Source organism: Bubalus kerabau, chromosome 21 (genome assembly GCF_029407905.1).
Source record: "Bubalus kerabau isolate K-KA32 ecotype Philippines breed swamp buffalo chromosome 21, PCC_UOA_SB_1v2, whole genome shotgun sequence".
Classification (NCBI taxonomy): Eukaryota; Metazoa; Chordata; class Mammalia; order Artiodactyla; family Bovidae; genus Bubalus; species Bubalus kerabau.
The window spans coordinates 35965798-35978622 of NC_073644.1; the positions used below are offsets into that span (position 1 = coordinate 35965798).

Consider the following 12825-nt stretch of genomic DNA (forward strand, 5'->3'; position numbering starts at 1 on the left):
CCGCCCATAAGCTCAGGCCCTGTCAAGCTTCACCACACTTAATTAAAATCCTCTTGCCTCTGGTCTTCAGGAAATTCACATCTGCTGTTCCTTCCACACAGCTCTGAACCACACACCTGCTTATTTTTCACAGTGATTTTTCTATCACTTAAATAACAGAAAGACTTCCCTCCAGGAGAAAACGTAGATTATCCACACCACTTTCCCACTCGTTATACAGTGAAATATGATGCTGCCACTAGTCCACATGGAGAGGTAATTACCAACATCTCTCCCTTGGGATCTCCAAACGAGGGCTTGTCTGTCTTCACCCCACCACGAAACACACAAGGCCAATGAGCTTTCTCCCAGGAGTTATTATTGGCTGCCAGGTCTATCATAGCACTCTATTATAAATTTCTATTACTCTTCCTACTCCAAGCCATATGGGTTGGCTTTTGGAAGACTTGGTAGGGTTTTGAATACATCTGATGATAGAAATGGGTTTTGAGAAGTCAGACAAAAAATGGAAAACAGAAACCCTTCTGTTTATCAGTTATTATCTTTGAAGACTTCCCAGGTGGTGCAGTATAAAGTATCTTTCTGCCAATGCAGGAGATAAGTCTTAGCCACTAGATAAGTCTTAATCACCACATCACCAGGGAACTCCCTGGGTTTGTGTATTTACATGGGTGGTGAAGCCATTTACTTTGGGAACTCCGAAATGGAATTTGAGATCCCTCTGGGATGACAAACCTAAACAGCGTGTCGAAAAGCAGAGACATCACTCTGCCGACAAAGGTCCGTATAGTCAAGGCTATGGTCTTCCCAGTTGTCACATATGGTTGTGAGAGCTAGACCATAAAGAAGGCAGAACAAATGTAGAGCTGGAAAAGACTCCTGAAAGTCCCTTGGACAGCAAGGAGATCATACCAATCAATCTTAAAGGAGGTCAACCCTGAATATTCACTTGAAGGACTGATGCTGAAGCTGAAGCTCCAGTATTTTGGCCATGCGATGTGAATAGATGACTCATCGGAAAAGTCCCTGATGCTGGGAAAGATCAAGGGCAGAAGGAGAAGAGGGCGTCAGAGGATGAGACGGCTGGATGGCATCACCGATGCGATGAACATGAACTTGGGCAAACTTTGGGAGATGGTGATGGACAGGGAGGCCTGGCGTGCTGCAGTCCATGGGGTCTCAAAGAGTCGAACACGGGTGTTGTTCAGTTGGGTGACTCAACAACAACAACAGCTGAGAAAACTAAGAGGTAATGCCATGAAGGAAGTGGGCTGTGCTACTCTGTATATACAATGGGAGGTGTGACTGCACATAGCAATCTGAGAATCATCTGTGTAGAACTGGTACCTCACACAGTAGACATGGAGAAGACTGCTTAGGGAGGGACTACAGAGTAAAAAGACAAGGGCTAAGACTGAGCCTCAAAAATTCTAACATTAATGCCTAGACAGGAGGGTAAGCCTACAAATGATAGTTTGAGGAAGCAGCCAGAGAGGTACAAAGAGACCCAGTCTGCTCCTAAATTCTGGAATTTAAATTCTGCTCTTAAATTCAAGACAAAAAGACTGTTTTTAAACGGAAGGAGTGTTCAACAAGTATTGAAAGCTGCTGAAAAGTTGAAAAGATGAAGACTGGAAAATATCCATTGGACTTAGCAGAGCAACACTAACACAATCACTGGAAATCCTGCCCCCCTCCCCACAAAAAAAAATCAATGGGACTGGGAGGTGAAGTCAGACTGGTGTGGGTTGAGGTATGAATGGAAAGTAGAGAATTAGAAATTATGAGTCTAGACAATTCTTGGTTTTGAAGGGACAGAGTTATGGAGCAGTGGTTGAAGGACTGTGGGAAGGGGAAGTAGGGTTTTCATAAAAATAGGATGAAAGTGAAAGTCACTCAGTTGTGTCTGACTCTTTATAGTCCATGGAATTCTCCAGGCCAGAATACTGGAGTGGGTAGCTGTTCCCTTCTCTAGGGGATCTCCCCGATCCAGGAATCCAACCAAGGTCTCGTGCATTGCAGGCAGATTCTTTACCAACTGAGCTATCAGGGAAGCAAAAACAGGACAGAACTTAGCATTTTTTAAATGTGGGATGACTTCCAGTTCAGATGGCACAGGAATTCATATTTGCTGTACCCCTTCTCCAAGAGACAGCAACTATGGGTGTGAATTGGTCGTAAAAAGGATTTTTTGTGTTTGTTTTGCAACCCTACAGTTGTGACTGTAGCCCACCTGGCTCCTCTGTCTATGAAATTCTCCAGCAAGACTACTGGAGGGGGTTGCCATGTCCCTCTCCACGGGATCTTCCCGTCCCAGGGATTGAACCCAGGTCTTCCACATCACAGGCAGATTCTTTACCGCCTGAGCCACCAAATAATGTTTTAATAGTAAAACAACAACAAAATAAATTTGGGATTAAAAGGAGACAGATGATGGAACATAAGTAAAAGAAAAACTTGAAATGGCACCAGGGCTGAAGTCACAGGCTTGTTGTTCTCCAGGCCGGAAGCAGGCCAGCAGTTCAGAATATGCAGCGTAAAGAGAACTTAAAATGCTTTATATGAGACAGGGGCCAGATCCAGGTTCATTTTTTGAAGCCAAAGGATGAGGGTTCCTTCCATCATGAAAAGCTGAAGAAGAAAAAAAAAATCACTGAAAACCTGCCATCTGGGTTTCAGCTTTATAAAAAATGGTGGGATATGGAAAACAAAGATCAAAGATGAGGCCCAGGACTAAGAACTGAGTTAAGCACCCGCGGGCTCAGTGTCTGAATCTGCACTAGCCCCAGGACCACAATAAGAGACGTTGGCATATTGTTATGCCTGGCTCTGGGCTAAGGGTACAGAGAACCAGACAGACAAGCCAAACTGAGATGGATATAGGGAAAGAGGGAGAAGATAAAAACCTCTCATTCAAAGTAAGCCAGTAAGCAAACAAAATAAGCCTCTACAACATAAAGAAATCTAACGTTAATAAGAACAGTCAAGGGGACTTCCCTGGTGGTCCAGTGGCTAAGACCTCATGCTCCCAATGTGGGGGGCCTGGGTTTGATCCCTGTTCAGGGAATTAGATCCTACATGTGGCAACTAAGACCCAGCGCAGCCAATAAATACATAAATATTTAGGAAAAAAAGAATTTTTCTCTTTTTTTAAAAAAATACAGGCAATAATATATCATCAAGTGAAGATGAGTTTACCTCAGATGAAATAAACTTTATGAAAGTCTGATGAAGTTTTAAAATAAGTACACTGGTCCCTAATCCAGAACCCCCAAAGTCTGAAAAGGAAAACTTGTTTTCAAACGTGTTTGGTTACAAAACCTAACCTAACTCTAACCAGTCATCACTTGGTGGTAAAATCTGACCTGAACTAACTCCATAAATACAGTCTTCATGTATCTCCCTTGGTGTGTCTATTCATGCTTTTCATTGGAAAAATATTAACTTGTCTGAGTACAAGGTGCTGTTCCAGAACCCACTATAGATGTTATGTATGTATGTACAATCTTATATTTTTAAAATTCTAAAAATTCTGAATTCTGAACTATACCTTGCTCCAAAGATGTTGAGAAACTCAAAAAGATTAATAGAGTAACTCCTCTTTAAAAAGTAAATGAAGTTATGAAACAAAAATTGGCAAAGGAGAAACAATAAAAAAGTAAATGTAAGAAACAGCTAGTAAGAAATCTTTTGAGATGAAAAGTACATGTTACATGGAATTGGGAGGCTGAATAAAATCTAGACTAGAGACAGTGAACTAGAACATTCATGGATTCTAAGAGTCTCGAGGAAGTCACTCAGAAAGCAGTGCAAAGAGCCAAAGAAACATACAGATATTAAAGAGCAGTTTAGAGACAGATTGAGAGGCTCCAATATTCTTCCAGTCTGACTTCCAGAAACGAAGATGAAAGGATTTGCAGCAAAGTAATATCTGTAGTGGAGAAGGCAATGGCACCCCACTCCAGTACTCTTGCCTGGAAAATCCCATGGGCGGAGGACCCTGGTGGGCTGCAGTCCATGGGGTCGATACGAGCCGGATACGACTGAGCGATTTCACTTTCACTTTTCACTTTCATGCATTGGAGAAGGAAATGGCAACCCACTCCAGTGTTCTTGCCTGGACAATCCTAGGGACGAGGGAGCCTGGTGGGCTGCCGTCTATGGGGTCGCACAGAGTAGGACACGACTGAAGTGACTTAGCAGTAGCAGTGGCAATATCTGTAGAGATACTATCCAAAAGATTCCCAGGATAAAAGACACGACTCTTCACATGAAATTGCACTTTGAGTACTAAAATAATAAAAATAAATCTGCACCTCACATAAAAATGAAACTTCAGAACATCACAAAGTACATCCTGGAACTTCCAGTTAAACATATAGGATATAGCACACCTATTTACTGATCCTCCCTCTCAGAAATCCACAAAAATAAGGGTAAATATTTTTTGAATCATAAACCCACAAAGAAAAGAGAATAGAGAAGAGGAAAATAACAGACCAGAGACATGAAAAATTTGGAAGCTAGAATGCAATTGGATGTTAACTAATAGAATAGATCAAAAAAAGATGAAACGTGTGTGTGTGTGTGTGTGTGTAGGTTTGGGTTGGAGTTGAGGTTGCTGTTGTGGTTGGAGTTGGAAGAAAAAAATCTAAGAAATCTCTCAAAACATAAAACAAGATAAGGCTATTGAAAAGGTGGGCTAAAGATAAAGCAATAACTTATCAAAGGAATAACTCAGGAAAGTTTCCCAGAGAAGTTTCTAGAGTAAAAAGGGTACCACAGGTGTTGGATTAGGCTACCTCTAGAAGAAGTGAGTCCCCCATCAATTCAAGTATTCAACAGAGGCTAAATGAATCAATATCTGACAAGGATAACGTAGAAAGAATTTTTTCCAGGAAGAGAGATCAGATGACTCCTAAGACCTTCGAGAACTCTGTTGGGCTTCCCTGGTGACTCAGCAGTAGAGAATCGGACTGCCAATACAGGATCAGTCTCTGTGTCAGGAAGATCCCCTGGAGAAGGAAATGGCAACCCACTCCAGTATTCTTGCCTGGGAAATTCCATGGACAGAGGTGCCTGGTGGACTACAATCCATGGGGTCAAAAAGAGTCCAACTCTAGCTACTAAACAACAACAACAAACTCTGTTGGTCTCTTTTAGCACAGTGATTTTAATGCTTCATTAATGCTGTGCAATAGAGCTTTCTGTGATGGCAAAATATTCTGTGATGTGTGCTGTCCAATACAATGGGCACTAGACGTATATGATTACTGAGAGCTTGAAGTGTGGTTAGTGTAACCAAACAACTGAATTTTTAGCTTTACTTAAGTTTCATTAATTAAAATATATATATACTGAATCAGACAGCATAAGTCTCCAGGCCTTCAGATAAAACAGTAAAAGAGGATTTTTAAATAAAACTGGACAGCTCAGGGCTGAGTTGTATGCATCATGCAAATAGAACAGCTCAGAGCTATGGCTCCAGGCTAAGTCAGAGGCAGGAACAGCTCCTGATGAATCATCAGCATTACTTCCTGGACATCAGCCCTTCCCAATTGTACCTCCCTGCTATGTGGGGTATACACACACACACACACACACACACACACACACATATCTGTGTATATGTGTGTGCATGTATGTGCATCTGTATGCACACACACAGCAGGGACAGGGAGAGAGACAGTGGACTGAAGATTAGAACGGAGAGGAAGTAAGATCATTTTGTTTTTCCTGAGGCATATTTTTCTTTTAAATTAATTTTTATTGAAGTATATTTGCTTTACAATGTTACGACAGTTTCTACTGTACAGCAAAGTAAATCAGCTATACCTATACATATATCCAGTACTTTGGCCACCTGATGCGAAGAGCTGACTCATTAGAAAAGACCCTGATGCTGGGAAAGATTGAAGGCTGGAGGAGAAGGGGATGACAGAGGATGAGGTGGTTGGATGGCATCACCGACTCAATAGATATGAGTTTGAGCAAGCTCCAGGAGATAGTGAAGGACAGGGAAGCCGGGCGTGCTGCAGTCCCTGGGGTCACAAAAAGTCGGACACGACTAAGTGACTGAACAACAAATACATATGTCCTCTGTTTTTTGGATTCTCTCCCATTTAGGTCACCACGGAACACTGAGGAGGGTTCCTTGAGCTGTACAGTAGGCTCTCATTAGTTATCTACTCTATGTTGTCGTTCAGTCGCTCCGTCGTGTCCAACTCTTTTGCGACCCCATGGACTGTAGCCCGCCAGGCTCCTCTGTTCATGGGATTGCCCAGGCAAGAATACTGGAGTGGGTTGCCATTTCCTTTTCCAAGCAATCTTCCCACCCAGAGATCAAACCCAAGTCTCCTGCATTGCAGGTGAATTCTTTACTGCTGAGCGATTGGGGAAGTGATTATGTCAGTCCTAATCTCCCAATTCATCTCGTCCCCAACCCCCTTTCCCCTCTTGGTGTCTGTAAGATTGTCCTCCATGGCTGTGTCTCTATTTCTGTTTTGCAAATATGATCATCTGTACCATTTTTATAGATTCCATATATATTCATGCATATTGTTTTTCTTATTATAACAAGTAGAAAGGAGAAGAGGGCAGCAGAGGATGAGATGGTTAGATAGCATGACCGACTCAATGGAAATGAACTTGGGCAAACTCCAGGAGAGAGTGGTGGACAGGAAAGCCTGGCATGCTTCAGTCCATGGGGTCACAAAGAGTTGGACATGACTGAGTGACTGAACAACATACTTTTTTGGGGTAAAAATAATAGTTGTAAAATAAAAACTCAAATAAAATAAAGACTAAACTTAATAAATACCATCAAACTCCTACAACTTCTACCTTGAAAATGTTAGGAATGTAATTTAAAAAAAGATACATATCGAAATGGTGAGTGAGAATACTGCATGTATTTTCATTTCATGGATTTAATTCCCCAGATGAACGTTTTCCTCAAGGGTACAAAACAGAGAACACTGTAAAAAGTAAGGAATGGAAACATTGTAGGGAAAGGTTTTGCTTTTGTGTGTGTATGTCTTCATTCTGAAGTAATGAGTTCTTATTGTTGATACACGGTACTTCTAACTCAAATCTTAAAACTCTACAGTCTTAAATTGTTTTGAGGCTCAAAGAACTCCTGGAAGAAAAGCAATGCCAAGACCTGTAGTAACCTGTCCTCTGAGCCAGGAAGGAGGTGCCTTTGGGTGTAGCAGTTCCAGAATCTGAGCTCAAGGAATTCAGCTGCTACGAATCGTCTAGCCTGAGGGGATGAGCAGTCAGAGAGCGTTGTATCCTTTTAGGGTGAGCTGTGTGATTTCTGGAGGCTTTGTAGAGAGATCGTGCCCCGAATCAGGGTGAACAGGATGCCCCCTTGTAAATCCAGAGAATCAAAAGGAAAAAATTCTGAGGTTGCTCATGTTGCCCGCCATGTACAGAAAGTGATGGAAGACTAGCCCTCCCACGGCTCAGTGCGGTGGACTGCCCAGCCCCAGCCTGAACCAGAGAGCTCAGCACACCTTTAATTAACATCTCTGGGGTGGTCTTCCAGATTTACCTGAATATGAGATGCAATTGTGGCCAAGGGTTTTCAGCAGAAGGACAGGGAGGTGGTAAAATACCTGATAGAAAAACAAAAAAAGGCTGCCTCACCTCTCTTCCACTGAGGTCAGCCATGACCGGGTGTGCGGGGGTGGGCTGCCTCACCGCCAAAGGTCTCGGCTCCCCATCAAGCAGGAAGTGTCTGGCCTCGCAAGCCAGGGCACAGGGGAATCGGGTTACTGGCAAATGCTGGTAAAGCAAACAACTTCAACAACAACAACAAAATACAACAGTTACAACTGAGAACATAACACAGAGGATCAAAGTTCACCCCCAGGACTCCTATCCATCCCGTGCATTCATTCATTCACTCATCACTCTTCAACAAACTCTTACTAAGTGCTTACTACAGGAACCGTGCGATAAATTTTCATCTGCATGAGGAATGGGAGAAGCAGTGGTCCACAAACGCAGATTCATTGTAAGCTCTTCCCCTCACTAGATGCATGACCCTGAGCGTATTACTTAGGCACACATCGCCACTTCCTCATGTAAGAGGGTGAGAGTCACTCTGAAGCCCTAGCTATGGGGTACAAAGTGCTTTGTGAGTCTTACACAAAACACAGTCACTGCCACAGAGAAAAGGCACAATTGAGTCATTAACCAGAGCATCCTGTGCAGTCATGATCCTGAGGGCTATTGAGAATCCTTGAACCCAAGGCTCCTGAGTTAGAAGACCCGATGATGCACCTGCTGCCCATACTAACTTCTCTTGGGGATGGCCCACATGGGCACACGGCTCCGTGACCGGCAGCTGCAGCGAGGGGGCCTCATAGTAGTCCCTGGGGAGCAGCACCAGGTAATCCTAGGAGATAAAGACCAAACAATGAATACTCATTAGGAGGGCAGCCCTAGGTTAGTGTTAATGATAAAATAGCTGCACATACTAGCTAAATGAATAATAACCAGGTGAAGCACTCTAGTTAAATTCTCCATATCAACTGCTTTTTCTTTCTGCCCCCTGACTCATGAGAGCACACCAAGCAACCTATGGTGGCTCAGACAGTAAAGAATCTGCAATGTGGGAGACCCAGGTTCAATTCCTGGATCAAGAAGATCCCCTGGAGAAAGGAATGGCTACCCACTTTAGTATTCGTGTCTGGAGAATTCCATGGACAGAGGAGCCTGGTGGGCTACAGTCCATGGGGTCACAAAGAGTCAGACAAAACTGAGTGACTAACACTTTCACTTCTTAAGCATCAGAGATAGGCATTTCAGGCAAACATTTTTATTTCCAAAGTTCAGGGAAGTTTTACCGGTTCTTCTGGGTTGTTAATAAATTCAGAACTAAAGATAATAATAAACTGTCCATTGAAAAGATGTTCTTTTGACATGCTGGTTGCCTTCATCCCTATAGGATTCAGAGTTGTAGATAATGTAGTCTGGCTTTTTACTCCTCCAGCAGAGCAACGCTCTCCTGGCTTCATGTAAAAAGTGATGTTTTGTGATCCTGGTGAATCATAGCCTGAACCTGGCCCACTGCCTGTCCTGGGACCAGAGAGGAAGAACATGTTCCGCTGAGGGTGCCAAGTGGAGCCCACGGTGGGATTCGGAGAAGCAGCTCTTCAGAAAAGGGCAGAGGCTGGACTTCTGCCATCCCAGCATCCCTGCCTATCTGCCCAGGGAAGGAGGGGGAATGTTTGTCACAACAGTGAGAGACTCATAGACTGGCCACAAGGCTTTTCTCTCTTCACAGCCCTCAATTTGTCTATAACAAAGAAGCGGAGAATGTGTGGGAGAGAAAAAGTAGGGGCTCAGTGGTCTTAACACCTGAGTGGGTTTTAATGCAATTTTTAAAAAGTTTTGATTGAAGTATAGTTAATTTACAATGTTGTGTTAGTTCCTGGTGTACAGCAAAGTGATTCAGTTATATACATGTATTTTCTATTATGATTTATTATAGGATATAGTTCCCTATGCTATACAGTAGGACCTGATTATCTATTTTATACACTGTAGCTTGTATCTGCTAATCTTACACTCCTAATTTATCCCCCTCTCCTCCCTTTCTCTTTTGGTGACCATAAGTTTGTTTCCAATGTCTGTGAGTCTGTTTCTGTTTTATAAATACGTTTATATGTATCATATTTTAAATTTCACATATAGGTGATACCATATGGTACTTGTCTTTTTCTTTCTGATTTACTTCACTTAGTATGATAATCTCTAGGTCCATCCATGTTGCTACAAATGGCATTATTTCATTCTTTTCATGGCTGAGTAGTATCCCATTGTGGAGAAGGAAATGGCAACCCACTCCAGTATTCTTGCCTAGAGAATCCCGTGGACAGAGGAGCCTGGTAGGCTGCTGTCCATAGGGTCACACAGAGTTGGACACGACTGAAGCGACTGAGCCTGCATGCATGCACTGGAGAAGGAAATGGCAACCCACTCCAGTATTCTCGCCTGGAGAATCCCAGGGACAGGGGAGCCTGGTGGGCTGCCCTTTATGGGGTCGCACAGAGTCGGACACGACTGAAACGACTTAGCAGCAGCAGCAGCAGTATCCCATTGTGTATATATACACCACATCTTCCTTATCTATGTACCGGCTGATGGACACTTAGGTTCCTTCCATGTGCTGGCTATTGTAAATAATGCTGTTATAAAGATTTGGGTGCATGTGCCTTTTCAAATTAGAGTTTTCTCTGGATACATGCCCAGGAGTGAAACTGCTGGATCATACGGCTTCCCTGATAGCTCAGTTGGTAAAGAATCCGCCTGCAACGCAGGAGACCTGGGTTCTGTCCCTGGGTTGGGACGATCCCCTGGAGAAGGGAAAAGCCACCCACTCCAGTATTCTGGCCTGGAGAATTCCACGGACTGTATAGTCCAAGGGGTTGCAAGGAGTCGAACATGACTGAGCGATTTTCACTTTCACAGCAACTCTATTTTTAGCTTTTTAAGGACTCTCCATACTGTTTTACACAGTGGTTGCACCAATTTACATTCCCACCAACAGTGTAGGAGGGTTCCCTTTTCCCCACACTCTCTCCATCAATTATTATTTGTAAAATTTTTAATGATGGCCATGCTGACCTGTGTGAGGTAATACCTCATTATAGCTATGATTTGCATTTCTCCAATACTAATTTTTAAATGGTTATTGCTCTGTTAATAAGCTTTCCTTTGGTAGGGACTGTATTTCCCCATTACTTTATGGTCCCATAGATTCTAAAACAGTGAAGTTTGATAAGGCGTGCTCAATAAAATATTGCTAGAGAACATGAGATCATAATATGGAAGCATACATATGAACTTTTGAGTCAGACATGACTTAGCAACTGAACAGCAATAACATATGAATTAGGACACAACTGTAGTGGCTAAACGTCATGAAGAACTTTCCATGCCTATGGCCTATGTAGTAATTTTTATCATGAACTTCTTCTTTCCATTAGTCCAACTTTGTATCCATTACTGGACTCAGTGGGATTTTCCTCCTCATTTCTACATCTGTGAAACATCCTTAAACTTTAGTAAAAAAACAAAGCTTTCTACTAAGAAGCACAAGAAAGGCAGGGACAGCTTAAACCTTCACATTCTGTGGATAAGATCCTAGATTTGGAAAGGACCATATGGATAAGCATGGTTCCTACTGTATGGGGCAGGTGTAGGGTTAAAGAACTTGCCTGAGATCTGTTCATTTAGCCAGTCAAGAGTTGAGCCAGATGGAAAAGCTTTACATTTTCCACTCTGAGCACATGAAACCAAGAACTACCAAAGACTGTTTTGAAAAGACCTTGCTATAAGCAAAAGCAGACATCAAAGCAGAGATCTGAGAAGGCAGGCATCATCCCTGGCCTCTGAGAAGGCAGGCGTCATCCCTGGCCTCTGAGAAGGCAGGCTTCATCCCTGGCCTCTGAGAAGGCAGGCGTCATCCCTGGCCTCTCTGGCAATTCTATCTAAGTGCAAGGATACAGCCCTTCCCCTGGCAAAGAGTTTTTGTCCAGGAATCTGGTGATGCTATTTCCACAGTCAAGGCAGAAGGACACAGGAAGCCTGTCACAGAGAGGCACTGGCTCTTTGTCTCTCCCTTCTCTTTTCACCACCAAGAACTGGACTGATGTTAGCATCTTCTCTTCTTCTAGCTCCTTCTGATTCATTCTGCACGATTCCCAGAGAGGTTGTCTTTTTTATCACCCTTCTGATTCATGATGAAAAATCCCAAAGAAATTTTTGAAAGGCTGGGACATAGGCTCATCAAGGTTTTACATTTATTTTGATACTGTTAAAATTTCATGAGTTCAGTTTTTTTTTTTTTTTTTTTTTTTTTTTTTTTGCCTGTAAGAGACTGGCTGGAAGACTATAAAATCTATTTTGTTTCCCATATTATTATGCCTGGGCTTCCCTGGTATCTCAGTGGTAAAGAACCACCTGCCAATGCAGGAGATGCAGCCTCGATCCCTGGGTTGGAAAAATCCACTGGAGAAGGGACTGGCAACCCACTCCAGTATTCTTGCCTGCCAAATCCCATGGACAGAGGAGCCTGGCGGGCTGCAGTCCATGGAATTGCAAAAGTCAGACAGGACTTAGCGACTGAACAACGTATGTTGTTACGCCATGTAAGGACAAATGTCACCACAGGTTCCTATATCTCAAAGGGAATCAGCTATGATTCTTCTATCTTCTGCTCACTGTGGTCATTACGGATGGACCATCTCTAAGAGGGGAAGAATCACCACTCAGAACCCCCTCTTACCAGCAGGACTCCCTCCACCTTAATGCAAGCAATCCACGTCCCTGGTACAATTGAAAACGGGTCTGCAAAACCATTTCCAGGTACAGTGACAAAGGCTGGCTCCTTACTCGGCTGGAATATGATCTCTTTGGTTTGAGCAGCACCTATCAGAAATGAAAAGAATTGCTTAGGGCATCTTTTGAGCAGTCAGTGTTCTGATTTTAGGTATTCAACTTAAAACATTCAGTTTACATCTTTGAAACTTTCAGATGCTTCACTGATCATATGAACTGATCAGATTTACTGATCTTATCTTCAACAACAGCATGAATGCATATGCCTATGTATAAAACAGACTAGCAACATATTGATAAGACATTAGCAGTGGCTATCTATGCTGTGATTGTGAGTCATTTTAAAATTTATTACATATATGAAGACATATAAGCAACTGCTTAGAAAAGTTTGTTGTACATAGTAAGTATTCAATGTATTACATAGATATTAAACTATTTTTCCCTTTTCTTTATATGTAATTGAATTTT

At 42.7% G+C, this 12825-nt stretch overlaps 1 protein-coding gene across 1 annotated transcript in view; it reads right to left on the bottom strand.

Moving 5' to 3' along the window:
• Window positions 1-12825, bottom strand: part of LAMA3 (laminin subunit alpha 3) — a 260738-nt gene that overhangs the window by 132939 nt on the left and 114974 nt on the right. The window contains exons 21-23 of the mRNA XM_055558991.1: window positions 12302-12444; window positions 8307-8404; window positions 7651-7804 (exon numbers count right to left, since the gene is read on the bottom strand). Coding sequence (XP_055414966.1) covers window positions 7651-7804; window positions 8307-8404; window positions 12302-12444 — 395 coding nt within the window. The remainder of the gene's footprint in view (window positions 1-7650; window positions 7805-8306; window positions 8405-12301; window positions 12445-12825) is intronic.